Source organism: Monopterus albus, unplaced genomic scaffold (genome assembly GCF_001952655.1).
Source record: "Monopterus albus unplaced genomic scaffold, M_albus_1.0 scaffold39.1, whole genome shotgun sequence".
NCBI lineage: Eukaryota > Metazoa > Chordata > Actinopteri > Synbranchiformes > Synbranchidae > Monopterus > Monopterus albus.
Window position 1 is genome coordinate 2599832 of NW_018127919.1, and position 18505 is coordinate 2618336.

Here is an 18505-nt window from a genome sequence, read left to right on the forward strand (position 1 = left end):
TTCAACATCAAAATGTTTATCATTATCGATTCACCGTCTTGCCAGCTCTGAAAGATTTTGAGCTGCAAGTGGAGAGAAATCTGCCAAAGTTAAAATATACCACATGAACAACAGCAAGTTACAGAAACAAGTGCAATTCACCATATCAGGTCACAACTGAAGTGTGTGGGCTGATTTATAGAGCTGTAGTAAAGATAAAGGTTCCATAGAAACATAGTCCGATTAGCTAATGACCACATTCTCAAAATGTTTGGTAGATTTGGAAAATGTTGATATGGAGTTGTGGGAGTAGTCAACTGTAATGATACACAGTACTCAGCTCCCAGCTTGAAGTATTAAATTGTTATATTGTAGAATGATAGAATTATCAAAAAAGCAAGTTTTTGAGTCAAACGTAATTGATGCCACAGAAGTATTCTGTATTATTCCTTTCAGGATACTGAATCAAGTGAAGCTCCACTGCAAGACGTCTGAGTATGAAATGTAATGGCTTCCTAAAATGGATACATATTTTGGTGTTTGCCACTGACTTCTTGTCAAAGTGCCCCTCAAGCACTTTTCTCCAGCTGTTTGCAGCAGGTGGTAACGTTGCTTAATTTGTTGGTTTGTGTTTGGAAGTGAGATGCCAGATGAAAGCCCATATGATCAATTTTGGGTCTCAGTCCTTCATTTAATTAACTGACTTTTTAATGAGCATGAGTAAATGTTTTCTGGAGGCAGTTTACTGTGCAACCAGTTCACACAGTCATTCAATTGAAAAGAGGTAGTGCACTGTCATGAACGTAATTAATTATGTACCGTAGTTAGTTACAGTATAATCAGATGTAACATAGAAACCGAAGGTGAAAACAGAACAAATGTAAGACCAAATTAAGGTAGGGGCAACATCAACCTGAGCTTTAGTAGCATCTTTTTTCATTGCACCTCACCTTTTATATGTTACATATCAGACATAGTTCCCCTCAGTTGTACAGCACATTTTAGCATCTTTCACCGCATTGTTTTAGTTGTTGCTGTGGCTGTGTTGGCTGTACAGGCTGCAAGTGTATTGGTTTGGTTCACTCTCCCCACTGTATTCAACTGTTTTTCAGCTAAAAAGCTCTAAAAACCCAATGCACACAACCTGCTCAACACCAAACAGCAAAGTTAGCATCTAGCTAGCAAAACTAGTAGTACAGTCAACAGATACAAAGCTTTTTCCCTGTTGGTTTGACCAAATAAAATAAAATAAAGCTATGTAAAATTGCTGTTGTTGTGGCACAAAACATGATTTCTTGTGTTATTAATCAACCCAAATTCACCTGCAGAACAGTTGAGATTGTTCTCATTTTTTAAGTGCTGTTTTGTTGCTACACATTTTCTTTATTTTTGTATCAATATTGGATCTCTGTATCTAACTCTAATCTGCCCCAAGAGTAGCAAGAAGTCAGTGTTGTAACCTCATTAAATGAAATTAGCATAAAGACCAGAGAACAGTGATTTCATATCTCTCATATGAGTTACAGCGTGAAAGCATAAAATGTGAATAGCTTTGTGCCAAAGGTAGCTGATGTTTGTGTCAGTTTTGTTCTGTTTAACTAAAAACAAATGATGCTCAATAATGAAAGCCTTAGTAATGCTCCACTGCTTCACTCCGAATGGTTGTGCAACTCGACAGGAACACAGTGCTCACTGGTTCACCAGTGTAAAAATAGATCTGTTGTCAAAGACAAAGAGAAAACAGTGATAATCTGTGCAGGCCCTGCTTGTGTGAACTGGTTACATTATACGGTGCCCACAGAAATCATCTCTGTAAATAAAATTCCTCTCTTCACACACTTCCCCTTGCTGTTACTGAGTGAATGGCAGCTTTGTTTCAATTGTCAGGACTCATTAAATCTTGCTCCCATAAACAAACATCACAGCCCAGAAATGGAAATGAGCCCCTCCAGCGGGCACACAGAGGATGTACCATTCCAGCATTTTCCAATCTCAAATCCCGGGTGCTTCCAGCATGCATCCAAGAGTTACTTTGACTTGGCTTTCTGTCTGGCAACAAGTGCAGCTACAGATGCAGGTTTAGGGGCAGGCGCAGGGGCAGGAGAGGGTCTCACCAAATCATATAGACTAAGGCACCTGCAACAAAACAAGGGCATCACAATACATGATGCTATGAAAAAGGAAACATGTACATGTGAGTATGATATTAAGAACATTATATAAAGGACAGGTTACTTACAGGTTTTTGATTCTCTTTACAAACGCTCTGACTGCTCTAACCACCCTCCTTATCCGTACCTGTCATCAAAATGACAGATGGGTCAGTGAATTCACTGCATCTCTGGAGCATCTCTGGGTGACAGTTTGACTCAAATACATTTTTGTAATTCTCTCTCCAAGAACATAAATGTGCCTCGTGTGCTGCAGTAGACTTTGTAGTGATATTATCACATATGTAATCACTTTGAGAAGTTTTTTAAATCCTCACATCTCATGTCTCTTTTTGCTTGAGTAAATGTATGCAGTTTTGTAGTGTTATCAAAAAGTGACCTAATTTTAAATATAAGGAAAAAATGGAATTTGGCCTCGTATGCATGGTCTCACCTGCTGTTTTTTGTACAACAAAGGAAGGGAAAATATAGCGATCACAGCTGTAAAACAAGGACAAAGGAGAAGCAATTTAACATGATTTACATGCTAAAAGGACCAGCCACTGTTTAACCTGAGCAGATATGGTGCATATACTGTGTGGAAAGCCACATATCTGCTCTTTGCATGGGTGAGGATAGGGTTCAGGTACACATTGTGTTAAGGGTAGGTTAGGTCTGGAAAATGGTGCTGCTTATTGGGGGCTCTGAAGATTTATGATGGCGTGGCCTGACACCCCCCTCTTTGGAGCTAAATGATGGGTAAACATTTAATTTGTATACTGAGCCTCCATATGAATACTGTCCCATTCTTTGGCACATTTAGTTGTGTACCATCATCTGCTAACTCTTAGGACACTATCACAGAACAAGAAGACTTTGAATGTGGGATGAACAGTAAAATCAGATGTCACATGACTTTCACACACTGTGGAACAGTGAACAGATGGGAGGACAAAACACAGGATTTTGGCATCAAAAATCACACAGAGGTAGATCTATTAGAAACTCGGGTGAATGTGAGAAGTAAGGATGGAATGAGTTCTACTCACCAGTTATCACCAGTGTCAGTCCATTGGTTAGAACGCCAACATAGCTCAGTAGATACAGCAGCACCACAAACTTGAGAGACACAGAGGAAAGAGGCTGTGATTTGATGATATCTGAAGGTCACTCCCTGTGCTGTGAAAGGGCTGATAATACTGAACATTTCTGTAAATGCTCTCTGTGCAGCTCAGACTGGTTTTTATCTGCATTCTGCTTGTTGTTGTGGTTTGTCAGTCCTTGGTGATAGTATCATGCATTCCTGTCTTCCACAGTGCTTTTTCTCTGATATTTATAGAAAAGTGGGAAAAAAAATCCTGCACAAAGGGGCTTTAACAGTAAAATCATCAGTACTGTCTTGTTTTTCTACCATTCATTGTATTTATAGACTTGGCTTTCAGGATTCCGCTGTGAGCTTTAATGACACAATTGCTGTTCCAACATTAACAATTTAGTAAATTAAATCATTGTTTTATTCTCCTGCTCAGACCTTAATGGAGTCGATCATGCTGTCGATGAAAAGGAGGCGTTTGATCTCTGTGATGGCAAATGCAATCAGTAGCACTACTTCCTCTACCAACATCACAGTGTCCTTATCTGTCAGAGAGGTGTCATAATCCAGATATGACCTCAGAACAGACACACAAACACACAATTAGAATAAATATAGGCTATATACAGTACATTTATTCCAGTAGAATAAGTGAAACAAGGTATCTGAGGTTCCACATTTAGCTAAAAGTGCCACATGAATAAAAGTTTGAAGTCGTAGACAGCAGTGCAGCAGCAGCAGCAGCTTTTTTCTGTAGTATGTGCTTAAAAGTGGAAAAACAAACCAGAGATGTTAGACTTACTGGAAGGGGTGCACCCCGGGGTTCCAGCGCAGCACCTCCAGCAGTTTGTAGTAGAGTCGAAGAGGGAAGGTGATACACATGACACCTAGACAGATGTGGGCGAGCACAGTGATGGCACTGAGCTGGAACAGGCTAGCCAGACCAATCACCAGCCCTGTGAACACCACACCGGTCCTCCTCATCTTCCTCCAGTACAAAAGATCTACAACTGGAAAGATGTCTGAGAATGAATGTATTGCTATTATTAATGCACCTTGCAAATTTCTGAAAGGATAATAAATAATTATCCTATGAGTCACTGTGATATTAGATGTTCAAACACCAACATATCAGATGCACCTCGTAACTCCAGTGTTAATGTCCAGATAATTATCTGATTAAAACATGTCTGCAGCAATCTTACACTTAAGCATTTACAAAGAGAGACACACATAATGACAGCATGTCTTCCAAGATTACTGTATAGTCATGGACTCTCACACACACACACAAATAAATCTGCAACCCTGTTTTCAGGTACCCAGAGAAATATATAGGTGTCAGGTTTCTATATTTAATGCTGAATTTGGCTGAGACACTCACACTTATGCTGTTACACATGTAAAGTCATTTTCCAAGCCTGGGGTAACCATAACATAACTCTAAGTCTAACTTTAATTACAAAAGTAAAATAAACTGAAAAACAGCCCTGACAAAACAACACTTATCAGTCTTCTTTTCTTACAGAGTAAATTGGAACTTCAAGAATGAAATGAACAGCATTCAATCAGCAGCCGCGTTTCATTGAACTGAGTCCCATCTGTCCATCTGTCTGCTAAGAGAAAGACATGTTGGAGCCAGTATTTGACTTGCCATCCTGTCTGTGTTCACACCTGCCAGGCAAAGGGGATAAAATAAATTTTCTCCTCCACCTGACAGCTGGACTCTACAAGCTCCCTGTCCACTCTGATTCACTTTACTTAAAGTTGTCACCATTTATTTCCTTACGTTTGTTGGCCATTTCAACTGCGATCCTCGCTCTCCTCTCTTCCTTGTGCTTCCACTGCCAGCTTGCCCTCCAGGCTTTTTTTGGCCACTCGGGCTCTGTCAGCAATATAAGGCCTGGCTGGCCTAATTTTATCCTGTATTGGATACCCCCTGTTTGGATTCACACACAGGCACACATACACACACAGATATTGGGAACCTGAGACAGCATGTACATGTCCCCGAGCTTTCAGAGACTCTCATGGTTCCTCAGTCAGTTGGCAGCTGACCTGCACCCAGAGACCTTCACATTCAGCCACACTAGTGAGGAGCAGCCATTAATAAAACTGTCCCCCCCAGCCATATATGGCACTATTCATAGCAAACTAATGGATTTAAAATAGAGCTTGAATCATACCTAGAAACACAGTATACTCCAATACAAAAATGACTGGGTTTCTTAACTTATTACAGTTTAAATGCATGCAAGAAACATAGGCAAATATTTTTCTGTACAAGGTTTATTATTTAAGAATTATGTAGCATTTCATTTCAGCTCCTTGCAAGTGTCTCTGACAAAACATTTACAGTTATGCAGATATTGATTAATACTCTCATTTCTTTTAGAACAAGATCATATATTGTAACATTGTATTGAACCCCCAGGAGAAATTCATATTACAACTGTACAGATAAAGACCTCTTGGAATGAAATAATTAATAAATTAGAAGGTTAGAGCAATGGCTCAGTCTGTATACAGTACATATACAGTATGGAATATAGTACATTAGACTATATAAGTAAATTGTGCAACTATTTGTGTGAGGAAAAAGTCCAGTTGTGCAACTTCTGCAACGGTGATATGTGAACTATTGTATGTGCATAGTATAGGTAATATAGGCATGAATCAAAAGAATCATAAGTACAATATGAATGATAATATAACACAGTAAATGTGTGCAGAATCTGTCCGTATGTTTATATTGACTTGTACAATTTTTGTGTTATTTATGTAAATAATGTGTCTTTTAAGCCGAGAGCTGCCGGAAGAAATTTCGTTGTGCTATGCATAATGACAATAAAGATTCTTGCCTTGATTTGACCTCTTGACTTGACAGTATATGTCATATATACACACACAGTAATAATATAATGATATTAAGTTTATACCGCTGAAATGAAAGAGAATACTAAAAATCAAGTAAAATCACAATAGTAAAAAAAATAGTATTCCTCTCCTGCCTGGTCACAGAAGCATGACTGGCAGAGTTCTCACCCCAAAATCAAAGAATGCTTAGAATTACAGAAAGAGACAACGTCCTGGCTGACTCCACAAATTATTTGGGAAATGGTGCCAAACAAATCTTCTTTGATCCATGTTGTGAGGACAAGAATTCATGCAAAGCCAAAATTACAGATTGTTCAGAATAAAATAAACACTTAACATGTGTAGAAATCTTTGCCGCATATCTCTCCTGAATTAACAGAACTGATGAAGCCTCTTGGATGAGAGGTGAAAGTTCGTAGACCTAAAAAACCTATTCCAGTTGAGTTTTTTCTAAGTTTTTTCAGCTCTCCTGAATTAATTACAAATTTGTTGTCTATATAACAACAGAAAACAAACACATTTGTGGTTAATAATAATGTTTTCTTTGCCATTTCATTTAAGAATATAAGCCAAATAATGTCAATGTTACACCCTTGATTATCCACATCCAGTTTATGACAGATTTAGCTTTATTGCCACATTAAGAACCACAGAAAAGGATCTGTTAAAACCTATCTAGGTAAAAACAGACTTGGATGAGCCATGACTCTAGATGAAAGTATCATTTATGAATATTTTTATAGAACATTTACTCCACTTCACATTTTCCTCAGTAACTCCAAAATGTCTAAAACTTAAAGACTTTCAGGTTTAAATGGTCTATTGGTGTTGTTGGATGATCAGATATGATTCATTGCAGATGTACAGTACATGCACTATCACCATGTGTAATGTGTAAAAGGGAAATAATGGGGATCTGTGTCTATAATGAAAATAAGCCTTTTTTCCTGTGTGTTTCTTCTTCCCACCATCAGCTGCACACTTTGCGCTAAATGGCTGAGAGTTGTGTAATCCACAGTAGTGAGTCCATAATCCCAACTGATCAAAGGCTAAGATTACCAGAGATGCCAGAGGGGCAGGGCTGCAGACAGGAGGACAGTGACAGAGGCTGAGCTCACACATGACAGTGGGGTAGCAAGCAGGCAGGGATTGGTGCATACAAATAGCCAGCCAATCACAGCGGAGGCAGGGAAAATAACAAGGCAAAGTGAGAGCTAGTGAGAGACGGAAGAGCTATGAAAAAGCGAGGGAGCAGGTGAAATCAGAGCAGCACAGAGGAGAGACCAAACAATAAGGAAAGGAATGATGACTGGAAGAAATAACACTGATCAGTGAGGTTTCTGGAAAGTGAAAGGAGAGAGGAGAGGCAGGAGATGAACAGGAAGAAGGGGGTGAGCAGCCAGCACAGAGAACATCCGTCAGCTCAGGTAGCTATGCTCTGAGCCCTGGAGCAGCAGGGCTACGCAGACAGTGCATAGGCCCAACATCAGGCCTAGCTCAGCCTTCTGTCTCAGCCACAAACTCCGGGGCAGGGACAAAAGAAGATTCCCCACGCATGAGCTGTGCATAAAAGCCATGAGAACAGCCAGGAAGGGAAGTGTGGAGATGCCTGCATTTGTACGGCAGCTGGTGAAGGAAACGGAGAAGAGGGTCAGCTCTTTCTTCAAGGGGAGCCGTGGAGGAGCAGCAGAAGGAGAGCAGCTAGGGAAAGGGGAAAAAGAAGAGGTAATAACCAGCCCCTACCTAGATCGTCCGGTCTTGGACAAGTTGACAGAGGAGGGCTGTGCCTGCTGGGGCATCACCTATGCCCTGGGAAGTATGCAAGGCTGGAGGGCCAACATGGAGGACTTCCATAACTGTGTGCCACAGCTGGGTGGACAGCTGACTGACTGGAGCTTCTTCGCTGTGTTTGATGGTCATGCAGGTAGCACAGTGGCACAGCACTGCTCCCAGCACCTTCTGGGTCACATCCTAGGCACAGGTGAAGGATTTGGAATGAAGAATGCATTTTAAAAGGAATATAAAAAGTTTAAACAAATATGGTATTGTGTTGTGTTGTGTTGTGTTATGTTGTGTCAGAGGAATGTTCTAACACTGTCCCTCTTTGTACCACAGGTATAATGGGAGCAGAGGACAACCCTGAAAAGGTGAAAGGAGCCATCATAGAGGGTTTCCTGCAAACAGACAAGCACTTGCACTCTGTGGCACGTCGCGAAGGCTGGGAGAGGGGTGGCACCACTGTGGTGGCCACTCTTATATCACCATATAACATTTACTTTGCTAACTGTGGTGACTCGAGGGCCATTCTATGCCGGTCTGGCCAGGTTTGCTTTTCCACTGAGGACCATAAACCTTACAGTCCTCTGGAGAAAGAGCGTATCGAGAGCGCAGGCGGCTCTGTAACCTTCCAACGGATCAACGGCTCTCTGGCTGTGTCCCGTGCTCTGGGGGACTTCAGCTACAAAGGGGCTGAGAGCCGGACTCCCAGCCAACAGATGGTATCACCAGAACCAGAGCTGTGTGTGGTGGAGCGCTCAGTGGCAGATGAGTTCCTGGTGCTTGCCTGCGATGGGGTATGGGACACCATCAGCAATGAGGAGCTGTGCGCCTTCATCCACAACCGGCTGCGTGTCTGCACTGACCTGAGGGACGTCTGTACTCAAGTCATTGACCTCTGTCTCTATAAGGTCAGAACCTGCTACTCCCAAACAGTGCCCACATTAGCTTAGTCCCTTTTAATTACAAAGTGGTCCAGCACATTATACATTTCTGCATGTTCAGCGGTTTGAATGACAAATCCTTTTAACTCAGGGGTTTTCAACCAGTGGTCAGTGGCCCCCTGGTGGTCTGCAAAGACATTGCAGGTGGTCCCTGATCATACCTTCAATGATGTCGTTTCACTGTAGAAATCCATGTATTTCCATGTATTACTTATTGTTTGTGAATAATCAAATTCATGTAAATATAATACAATTTAGAAAAGGCAAGTTGAATTGCAGGATTAAAATAGTGCCCATCCAATGTAGCCACCCCACAGCAGTAGTCCTCGGCTTACTTCTTAGTCAGAATGGTGGTCGCTGTTTTAACTGATCAGATGCACAATTTCAGCTTTAAACTGACTTGTATCATTTTTAATGAACTATGGAATTTCTATAAAATAATTTACATAATCTCTCAAACTGTGACTGTGTTGAGTTGGTGGCCACCGGAGTGATCCAATTTTCTGAGAAACGAGCTCAGCAATTAACTTTTAACAAACAACTTTGATTAGCCAGATGGTACATTGGGAAAACTGTATGGGATAGGAAGATTTCTAGAAAGTGTTTAATACAGTGATGATTATATCTCCGTAAAAGGCTAGACTGCATTTGTAATTGATAAGATACATGGTGTGGATGGGTCTGTACAGAATGTGATGTGGCATTCCACAGGGAAAAGTGTTGGATCCTCTCATTATTTTATGTGTATATACTGTACATTTTAATCTCAAGTCTTATTGGTTTGATGATTTCTTTACATATACAAATAACTCGTTCATAAACTTAAAAGGTTCAAAGCTTGCTTTGTAATAGCAGCCAATGGATACATGTTTATAGACTGCCATTATGTGCCAGTTGTTGCTGGTACTAATGGAGCTCAGAAAGTCCACCGTTTAGCCTGCAATCGATGAAAGCAACATTAGAGAGAGAGTGAACCAGACCAGTAAACTTATGGGTCATAAAACCAAAACACCAGTCCTAAAGTCACTATTAAGAGAACTGCAAAGCTGGGTGGTAATTTACTGTGTGTACATGACTGAAAGCAACTCTTTTCACATACAAGAAGTCATTGTTGTTATTGTGATTCATTGTTGATTAAAAAAAGTAAATTCACTATAAGTATATTAAGCCTATTCATGACCACATATGGGCAATGATTTAAAAGTGCACCACAGAACAGCATCTTTGTCCATAGTAATTTAGAGTGAAATTAAATGCAGAATGGCACTACACGCTGAGAGTGTAGATGGATGAAGGTTGAGGTTCAAGAGCAGAGAATTGCTCATTGAACCATCCTTAAATTAGGAATAATTTCAGACCACTGAAGGAGAATAATTATTCCACTACACCTATCTCAGCTCATATTATACATGCCAGCTTTAAGGGCATTTGTTGAAGGATATTTTTGACTGCAGAGTAACTAATCTGAAGAATAAGAGAATTAACTCTTTAAAGTGACATAAACTTTTCAGCATAAATCTTCATTTTAACATAATATAATGGATGCATTTCTTCTACTTTAGTAAGTGAAACCAGCTCCTGCTTTAAATCATAATAAATTTAAAACAAGGGTCCACAGAACCTCAAGGCAATTAATAAAAGAAAGTGGGTTTATTTTATTTTTTGTGTTTTCTTTAGATTCAGAGAAACACATCAGGATATATGGGCCACATATCCACATGCTAATAGCAGTGTCCATCATGTCACTCTATTATGTAACAGGGTTTCAGCTTGGACAATGACCTTAAAATGTTACACTGTCTTCCTTTTAATTTTCTTTGAGCTGGAAATGAACCATCCTGTTTCTTATGGTGACATTTGTAAGTTCAGCCGTCATTACTCACCTCTGTAGATGATGCTTTGCTCCACAGGGCAGCTTGGACAACATCAGCATCATCCTGCTGTGCTTCCCTGGAGCCCCCCAGCTGTCAGCGGAGGCATTGCACCAGGAGGCTGAACTGGAGGACTTGCTGGAATCCAAAGTAGCAGGTGTGTGGCTATAAATAATATGCAAAGGATGCTGGGGGTAATGTGCTGCCATACTAGGCATTTGGAGACCTTGTTCTGCTAAACTGAATGTTTAAAATTTGAGTTCCTGTTTTCTTGACATGTAAGGTTTGCATTTAAAGCACATCGAGATGAAACTCTTCAATGCCTCTCTTTGTTCTGTTCTCAGTTTTTCTTGTTGTCAGCAAACCTCATGAAGAGACAATGAATTGATCCTGCTGACACCAACAAGTATTGTCTGTGTAGCATGATATAGCTTATTCCTCTGTCACCTACAGCTTCACTATCAAAACATAAAAAAGGAACAAGCTAACAAAAAGTAAATGCTGTACTCACCAGCACAACAAATGAAAATAGTTTTCAACTAATACACATTTTGCTCTTGTTTGAGTAAACTTTGCTACAATCTGCATTGCCCAACTGATTAGAAAAGTTATTTTGCCGTTTTTAATATAAAAAAATTGCATATGTGTAACTGTTTTTAAACAAATGGGTTGAGGCTGACTGACAGAGAGGCTGACTAACTGATGGATGGTTTTGATCTTTTCATGGCCAAAAATTTCTTGGCAATTGAAAACATTAAATAACATCAACTTTATGTAAGATGCATGTAAACCCTGAAGATGCTTACATGCCTATGTTTAGATTTATTTTTTTTATTTGACATCTGACAGAGATTTATGATGAGCTATGTGCTAGAGGGGAGGAACCTGATCTGCTGTCTGTCCTCACAGTCCTCGCGTCCACTGTCATCCCTGGATTACCTCCAGGTGGAGGCATCCAGAGCAAGTAAGAGACATCAAATAGTGTTGGTGTTTATGTGTGTGCATCTACACATTGTATTGGGAAATTAAACTGTGTTACTCCTGTGTGTTACAGAAGGAACTGCATTATTTCTGCTTACTATCAACAAAGAGAGACACACAAGCCCACAGTACCAACTGTGAGTAGAAACTATGTTTGTCTTATTTTAACCATCAGAGGACATGTTATTTCCACCACTGTGCACAGAAAATTTACCATTAGTTCCTACATTACATGTCTGTCCAGGACCTGGGAGGCTCTTGAAAAGTCCATCTGGATCTTGTCTCCAAGGATCCATGGAGGGAATGTAATAAATGTTCATATTAAAACTGTTTTCTGTGTCCAATTTGACCAAAAGGGAGATGATGAGCAAACAGGGATGTTTGTTTACATCATGCTAACAAGCAGCATCTTGTCATAAATATAATGCAAAACTAGATCCAATAAAGCCTGATACATTTTATATTTATACAAGAAGGACATTTTGTAAAACTTACCCAGAGACACTGACCCAGCAACAAACCTCTGCCTCATATTCAGTAAAAAGAAAATAGGCTACAGATGATCATTTCCGATGACAGCCTATTAAACTGAATCACAACCAACTGTGACATTTTACATTTTCACTGGATAGAATAAGGGTTAGTACATGTTTGTAAAGATATAATAAAGTAAAAACATAAAGAATTTCAGTTTGTATTTTCACTCAAGGAAGGAAAATTATGAAACACTATCAGTGGTAGCCAAAAACTAAAATGTAGTTAACATGTGTTATATCCATTTGTTTCAATGGGAAATGCTAATAGATGGTACAGTTGATCAGCTGATGGGAATGTATAAATGTATCTTTTCCCCTGGTTGGAAGTGACAAACAAGTAAACACCGATTAAATATTTAATTCTAATAATTAAATGTCAGCACATACACACATCAAGAAAAACTACATTTCACAGATACTTTAAAATGTTTTTGGACCTGGACTAATGTTTTTAAAATGTGTTATTTGTTATAATAATGGCCTGTTAGATTATTATCTATATTATTAAGATCTATATAGTGTGTTGCAGTTAGACTGGGACCAAAAACCACACTAGAAGCATCCAACATTTGGTTAGATACCCTAAAATTAATATTTACTGACCAATCAAAATATAGTTGACATACAGTACATTAATACAATTATTGCAATTCTTTGTATATATTAACCATATTTCTAAATACATTCTTCTATACAGTCTATGTGAAATGTATTTTTCACACGGATTTGATGATGTGTACTGTGCTGCCTCATTCATATTTTATATAGTTGGTAAAAACAAACAGAATTAGAATGGATCAGTTATATGATGGGTCATTTTATCTGCATCGTACTGGATTTCTATGTTATTTCAGTGAGTATTGTTCTCTGTATACAGTACATGTAAGAGTCACAATTGTTTTAAACCTAAATAAAGAACATTTGACCTGTGATTTGCAGTATTTTTATCCACAATAACCCACTAAAGAGCTGCTTTTCTCATAGTTTTGAAAATAGTAGCAGTGCAGACAATTCAACAAGCATGACATCTAGAGGAAAACGAATGATTTTGTCTCTCGTGTGCTCCTTAAGGAGGAAGCTCTTCTCCTCACACCTGATGAACATCTGTCACATCTGATGCAGAATGACACAATGGATAAAAATCTGATTCCTTGCATAGTAAAGCATCTCCTCCAGCTAAGCCGAGCATAGCCTGAATCTCACTCACCGCTCTGGTAATGTGCTCCTGCGATTATCTGCGCAGCACTTACTGACTAAGGATGTCCTCTACAGGCCGTGTTTGATTAGATGTGGTTTAGTGAATGTCCTGCTTCTCAGGCCTCTTTCATGATTAGTATGAATTTCAATGACATGCAATGATGACACAGGATGGGTGACTTGTACGCAATCAACAAATTAAAATGTTTTACTAAACAATCCTGTAGTGTGTTGGAGAGGCTCTGTATAAACACAAAGTACAATTTAGTGCAGCTAGTTATCAAAGAGCGGACAGATATTGTGATGACGGTCACTATCACCTCACATATAGCTGTGTTTGTTGAGGAGTTCAGGGGACATGTGCAGCACTCTTAAATCAGCAGTCTCCTGTAAGTGGTCCTTCTCTGCTTCTTTTATCTGATTGCTTGTGTATGAGCCAATCACTTCAGGACATCAGACCCCTCTTCGCGGAGATACTGAATTCTTTAAATTAGATTTGTCTTTTCCCTGTGTTTCTACTTGGCAGACAAAATGAACAATTATGTGCTGTCCAGAATTCATGCTGGAGGTCTACTATTATCAGCATAAACTGCACAGAGAAAAGCTGAGCAGGTGCTAATTAGAGGAAAATTACTTTGTGGTTTTGTGGTACAGAGAGGACAAGTGAATAATTTTCTTGAAATTACTCAGGTTGAATGGGATCTCCAAATCAATGTACACAAGAATAACATCTTAAAGTGTTATACAGTGTGGTGCTACCTATCCACACTGGTTTCTTGAAGGCGATTATTCATGATGGCCAAGGCCCCCACACCACCAGAAAATCCATTTTGATGACTGTAGCTCTGTCGTGGGCCCTGATGAGCTGTTTCGCTTAGTTGCTTCTGCAGGAGTGCAAGAGACACCTTATTGGACACCATGAACTCATTAACAGAGATCATCTCTCCTGACAAACGACGCCCCACATGTACTCCATCAGCCACTGCGCCAGCATCCGTCTCACTGTCACACACTGTCTCCTCCGACCCGTCCCTGTAGAGGTGTCTTCCTGTGGTTGAGATGGGCTGCACTGTGTTGCGTTTTAAGCGTCTCTGCCTCAGGTGTGCAGGCAGGCGCCTCTGTTTCTGATTTTTGTGTTGGAGGCAGGGGCACCAGAGCCCCCAGCAGCCAGGTGCAGAACACGAGCAGAGCTGATGCTGCCCTGAGCAGACCAGTTTACCCAGAATCCAGTTGAGAGTTTGCTTGATGACAATAGAAATAACATTGAAAAGTGAGTAGATACAACACACTCCCATTAATATGAAAAGGCAGTTCCCAAGCCGGTAGGCCTCCTGAGACTCATACTGTTGCCTCTGACTGCTCACCAGGTCGCCAAAGCCAATGGTGCTGAAGGCCACAAAGCAGAAGTAGAGGGAGTCCACATAGCTCCAGTTTTCCATGGAGCTGTACAGAGTAGAGGCACTGCATGCAATCACAATCGATGCCAGTCCTAGGATCAGCATAACATAATAGACTGATGGCTTCCAACCCTCCAGGCTGTCCTCTTCACCTGATGTCTCTTCCCTGCTCGACACCACTCCAACCCCAGCGCACCTCAGCCGACGCTTGTGACACCAGCGCATGATGTAAGCTAGCATTGTGATGATCCTTTCCAGGAAGAGGTTAAAGAAGAGGATGGTGGCAGCACAGCCAATGAGACCATAAAAGATCAAAAATATCTTCCCAGCTATGGTCGCTGGTGTAGTCATACCAAAGCCTGGAAAAGAGAACAATAAATGCAAAGGGTTAAAGGTTATGGTACACAAGCATTACTCTTTTGGAGTTTGAGCCTCATATGCAACATATCTGAATAAAACTGAAGAAATATCTGAATAAAACTTCAAGGAAATGAAGACTTACCTATAGTGGAGACCACTGTTCCCACAAAGTAGAACGCTCCTGAAAAGTCCCAGCGGGGCCTCAGCGTGTCCACTCTGATGCCAGCTCCATTTGCTTCCTCATACTGCCGCAGCAGGGTGTGCAAGGCACCCAGGTTAACCCTATATCGCTGGGTGAAGTTGTCCAGCTGTTGTTTCCAGAGGCGACGGGCACGCAGCTCAAATGGATGTTCCAGGGCTGAGAAGATGGCCGCCCCACAGAACAAGTAGAGCAGGATGAGCCCAGCCAGCAGGCAGAAGCGAGCGTTGTCTTCATTCACGGGGGCCCTAGGACAGCAGCAGCCACCGGCAGCCCTCCTCTGAGCCATGTGCACAGCAGCAACGCAGATATACCACTGCAACAACATGCACCAGCTCTGCCAGTATCAAAACTGCACAGGATTGAAAATCATTGCTTGTGAGCGATTAGAGCAGGCTGCTTTGTTCACAGGAGAAAAATCATGAGGAGTATAGCCTGAAAAAAAACCAAGACATGCAGTATATTAGTAGCATGTTCACTAAAGTGTAAACATTTATTATTATATTTGGCATAACTTAGTTGTTTGTTTTTTTTACCCTTATTAAACCAAAATGATTTCAACCACAGATATCTAATTGATCGGATGTGCAAAATGCTAAGCTTAGCTTAAAGCATTATAAATATGTTCATTATAAGAAAACTCCAAATGTATTTTAAAAAAATTACAGTCAGAAGCAGTTTGTAATGTAATCCATACACTGATCAAATATAAAAACCTGGTACCTGGTACCTTTGACAGCAGCGTCTGTTTCTTGAGCACCGCTGGTCTGCTCTTCTTCTTCCATGGATCTGCTGAACACTGACCAGCGAGAGGAAGCCTCTTGAGTTTGTTGTGCAAACTGAGAGGCTGTCTGATGTTTCAACTGTCACACTGACATCATCAGCCCCTTGTCCACCCCCTCAGTCTTCAAGCACAACCTGATTGGTGCAGTCATCTTGTCATTTTAACAGCACTATCCTTTTTTTCTACTAACACTCCATTGAAACTCAATTGAACTTCTCCTGAAAGAGCTTCGAGTGACACAAAGTTTGCATTTAAATAATTGGGCCTTTGAATAACACAGTCATATCTACCGAGCATGGACCAAGGAAATTTGAAGTCCTTGTTGAAATTCACAATCAACTGATACCGGGGTGCCCTTGAACAACGCACTGAACTCAAAACTGCCTCAGTACGGTTTGCTCGGTGGCCGAAAGATAAGACTGGCTGTACTGTGTAGCTCCCAGCCCCTCTGACAGGGCTTTTTGTTGTTGTTGTTGCTGCAGGCTGTGTGGGAGGGCTTGTTGAGCATGACTTTCCATGTCTCTCTGTTCATCCCTTTAATCTAGTCTGATGCTGCAGGTAAGGGCAGGGGTTCCTTCTGCCTGTCGTCTGATGGCTGAATGACAGGAGCAGACAGGTGTGGAAGATAGAGAGCATGTCTGCCTTCATCTCATGGATCAGCCGCATATCAGGTGTTGAACTTTAGCGTTTGATTCATATTTAGTCTTTTCAGGTTTAGTACTCTTTCTCAATCACTTTTACATGATATTTTAATGATGGTAGTACATGTATGTGAGTAAGTGCATCAGTAAGTAGTGATACAGTATCTGTATAAATCCACTGACATATTACTCTCTCAGCAGGTGTACTATGCAATCCATTTAACAATAACCAATAAAATATATTTTTATGTTAGACAGTTTTTAAATGATGTGCTTCATTTTCTGCTTTATGTAACACACACACAGAGAGACACACACACTAAACTGATTCAGGATTTAAACATGACACTGGCAAAAAATTAACAAATTTACAACTTGCTTTTACCTTTCAAGTGCTCCCAACCAACCTTAATGTGTAGTTGACATAAATACAGAATATTAATGGCTTTATTACTTTAATTTTTTTTTTAATTCTTTATTTAGGGACATTACATGTTTATAATTATGGCTATAAATGTGCAGTAGAGCCAAAATGATCAGTTTCATCTGATGTCAATATGCAGTTTGTCAGTCTGATTTAGTTTGATTCATCAGTTGTCATGTGAGAAAGCAGTAATGCAAAAAAGTTCAGCCAGAGATGCTGTCAAAGTGTCAGCTACAGGAAGGATAAATATGATAAATAATCTTAAAAACTCCATAACACGTGATTTACAAACTAGTATTTCTGCCTTTGGGCCTAGTATGATTTGTAGATGAACAAAGCTTAAAGCAAAACACTGAAATCTTTTTGGATAATGCTAATAATATTGAGGCACACAAATAAATGCCTTTATATTTGTGGACAATTTTAATTACACAGTGTGACGAGTCATCTCTGGCCAGAGAGAGTAGCCATATTTTTAGCTAATAATTGCTAGTGCCATGTGGTTCCTGAAATAATGATCCACATAATGTGAATCAAGGGACAAGGGAGCCAAAGTAAAATGGGCTCAAGAGTGACTGCTTTTGACTATCTTGGTGCAAAGTTTCTCTTTTCACTCATAAGAAAATACTAAGATTGTGGTCAAAAAAAGCAATAGTTACAAATGAGTGAAACAGTTAAGGTTGAGATTTACAAGCTTTGTGACTTAACTTTCCATGCACCCTGTGTGATGATGTTCTTTATATTTACTCCTCTTTGACATAACTTGCTGTGATATGATATAAAGAAAATGTTCTATTATTGTATTTTTCCTATCCTACTGTCTCAAGACAGCATTTGTATTTATTCACTTCTTTTAGAGATGCAGCCATGCCAGTGGCAGCATGTTAGCTAATATATCAGTGAGTTCGTCCAGACCCACAGGAAACCATTTTCTCAACTGCCTTCTACCCAAGTAGTGTGATGGTCCAAGGTGAGGTGTGATGGCAAGGACACCGTCTTTCCAAAGTGAAAGACATGCAGAGGACAGGGTTAACACTGAGCTTTTGCAGCAGGTTATCAAACATTTAGCCTAAAGAACAATTTGAAGAATGCAAAATGCCCAAAACAAAACATTATAGCAGGATAATAATTTGGCAAATTATTTGGTGGTATAAACTAATAATATTGCATTCATTTCATAAATCATGACATATTTCTCTCCCTTACTGGTAGTACTAGTTTAGCTGTTTTTAACGCAAAAGCTGAAATACGACTGGTATCAGTCAATCTTGTCAAGCATCTCTGGTAACTGAGATC

General features: G+C 40.1%; 3 protein-coding genes across 5 annotated transcripts; 1 reads left to right on the forward strand and 2 right to left on the reverse strand.

Annotated features, from left to right (window-relative positions):
• Positions 1-34: 34 nt before the first annotated feature.
• On the reverse strand, positions 35-5318 carry rtn2b (reticulon 2b). The gene is made up of 7 exons (XM_020598989.1): positions 5012-5318; positions 4025-4232; positions 3661-3799; positions 3179-3248; positions 2584-2630; positions 2219-2277; positions 35-2115 (listed from the first exon to the last, which is right to left on the reverse strand). The coding sequence occupies exons 1-7, from the start codon at positions 5022-5024 to the stop codon at positions 2007-2009; spliced, it is 645 nt and encodes a 214-aa protein (XP_020454645.1). The 5' UTR covers positions 5025-5318; the 3' UTR covers positions 35-2006.
• Positions 5319-7141: 1823 nt separating this feature from the next.
• ppm1nb (protein phosphatase, Mg2+/Mn2+ dependent, 1Nb (putative)) lies at positions 7142-13135 on the forward strand. Its single transcript, XM_020598699.1, has 6 exons — positions 7142-8080; positions 8215-8786; positions 10730-10847; positions 11540-11654; positions 11745-11808; positions 11916-13135. Exons 1-6 carry the CDS (start codon positions 7675-7677, stop codon positions 11931-11933), a joined length of 1293 nt encoding a protein of 430 aa, XP_020454355.1. The 5' UTR covers positions 7142-7674; the 3' UTR covers positions 11934-13135.
• Positions 13136-14116: 981 nt separating this feature from the next.
• On the reverse strand, positions 14117-15664 carry kcnk12l (potassium channel, subfamily K, member 12 like). Of its 3 annotated transcripts, none has more exons than XM_020599094.1 (3): positions 15304-15664; positions 14616-15160; positions 14117-14528 (listed from the first exon to the last, which is right to left on the reverse strand). In XM_020599094.1, the coding sequence occupies exons 1-3, from the start codon at positions 15647-15649 to the stop codon at positions 14160-14162; spliced, it is 1260 nt and encodes a 419-aa protein (XP_020454750.1). In that variant the 5' UTR covers positions 15650-15664; the 3' UTR covers positions 14117-14159. The 3 variants fall into 3 exon arrangements, with proteins under 3 accessions (XP_020454750.1, XP_020454748.1, XP_020454747.1); XM_020599092.1 differs by having other exon boundaries at positions 14117-14406; positions 14473-15160; XM_020599091.1 differs by having other exon boundaries at positions 14117-15160.
• Between the last annotated feature and the right edge of the window lie 2841 nt (positions 15665-18505).

Coding starts and splice junctions, on each gene's coding strand:
- rtn2b (XM_020598989.1), bottom strand. Junction 3,800..4,024: donor CCCGGGGTGCACCCCTTCCA/GTAAGTCTAACA, acceptor GTCTGTTCTGAG/GTCATATCTGGATTATGACA. Junction 2,631..3,178: donor ACTGACACTGGTGATAACTG/GTGAGTAGAACT, acceptor CTTGTTTTACAG/CTGTGATCGCTATATTTTCC.
- kcnk12l (XM_020599091.1), bottom strand. CDS start 15,649: ATGGCTCAGAGGAGGGCTGCCGGTGGCTGCTGCTGTCCTAGGGCCCCC. Junction 15,161..15,303: donor AACAGTGGTCTCCACTATAG/GTAAGTCTTCAT, acceptor TCTCTTTTCCAG/GCTTTGGTATGACTACACCA.
- ppm1nb (XM_020598699.1), top strand. CDS start 7,675: ATGAGAACAGCCAGGAAGGGAAGTGTGGAGATGCCTGCATTTGTACGG. Junction 8,081..8,214: donor GGGTCACATCCTAGGCACAG/GTGAAGGATTTG, acceptor TTTGTACCACAG/GTATAATGGGAGCAGAGGAC. Junction 10,848..11,539: donor GCTGGAATCCAAAGTAGCAG/GTGTGTGGCTAT, acceptor GACATCTGACAG/AGATTTATGATGAGCTATGT.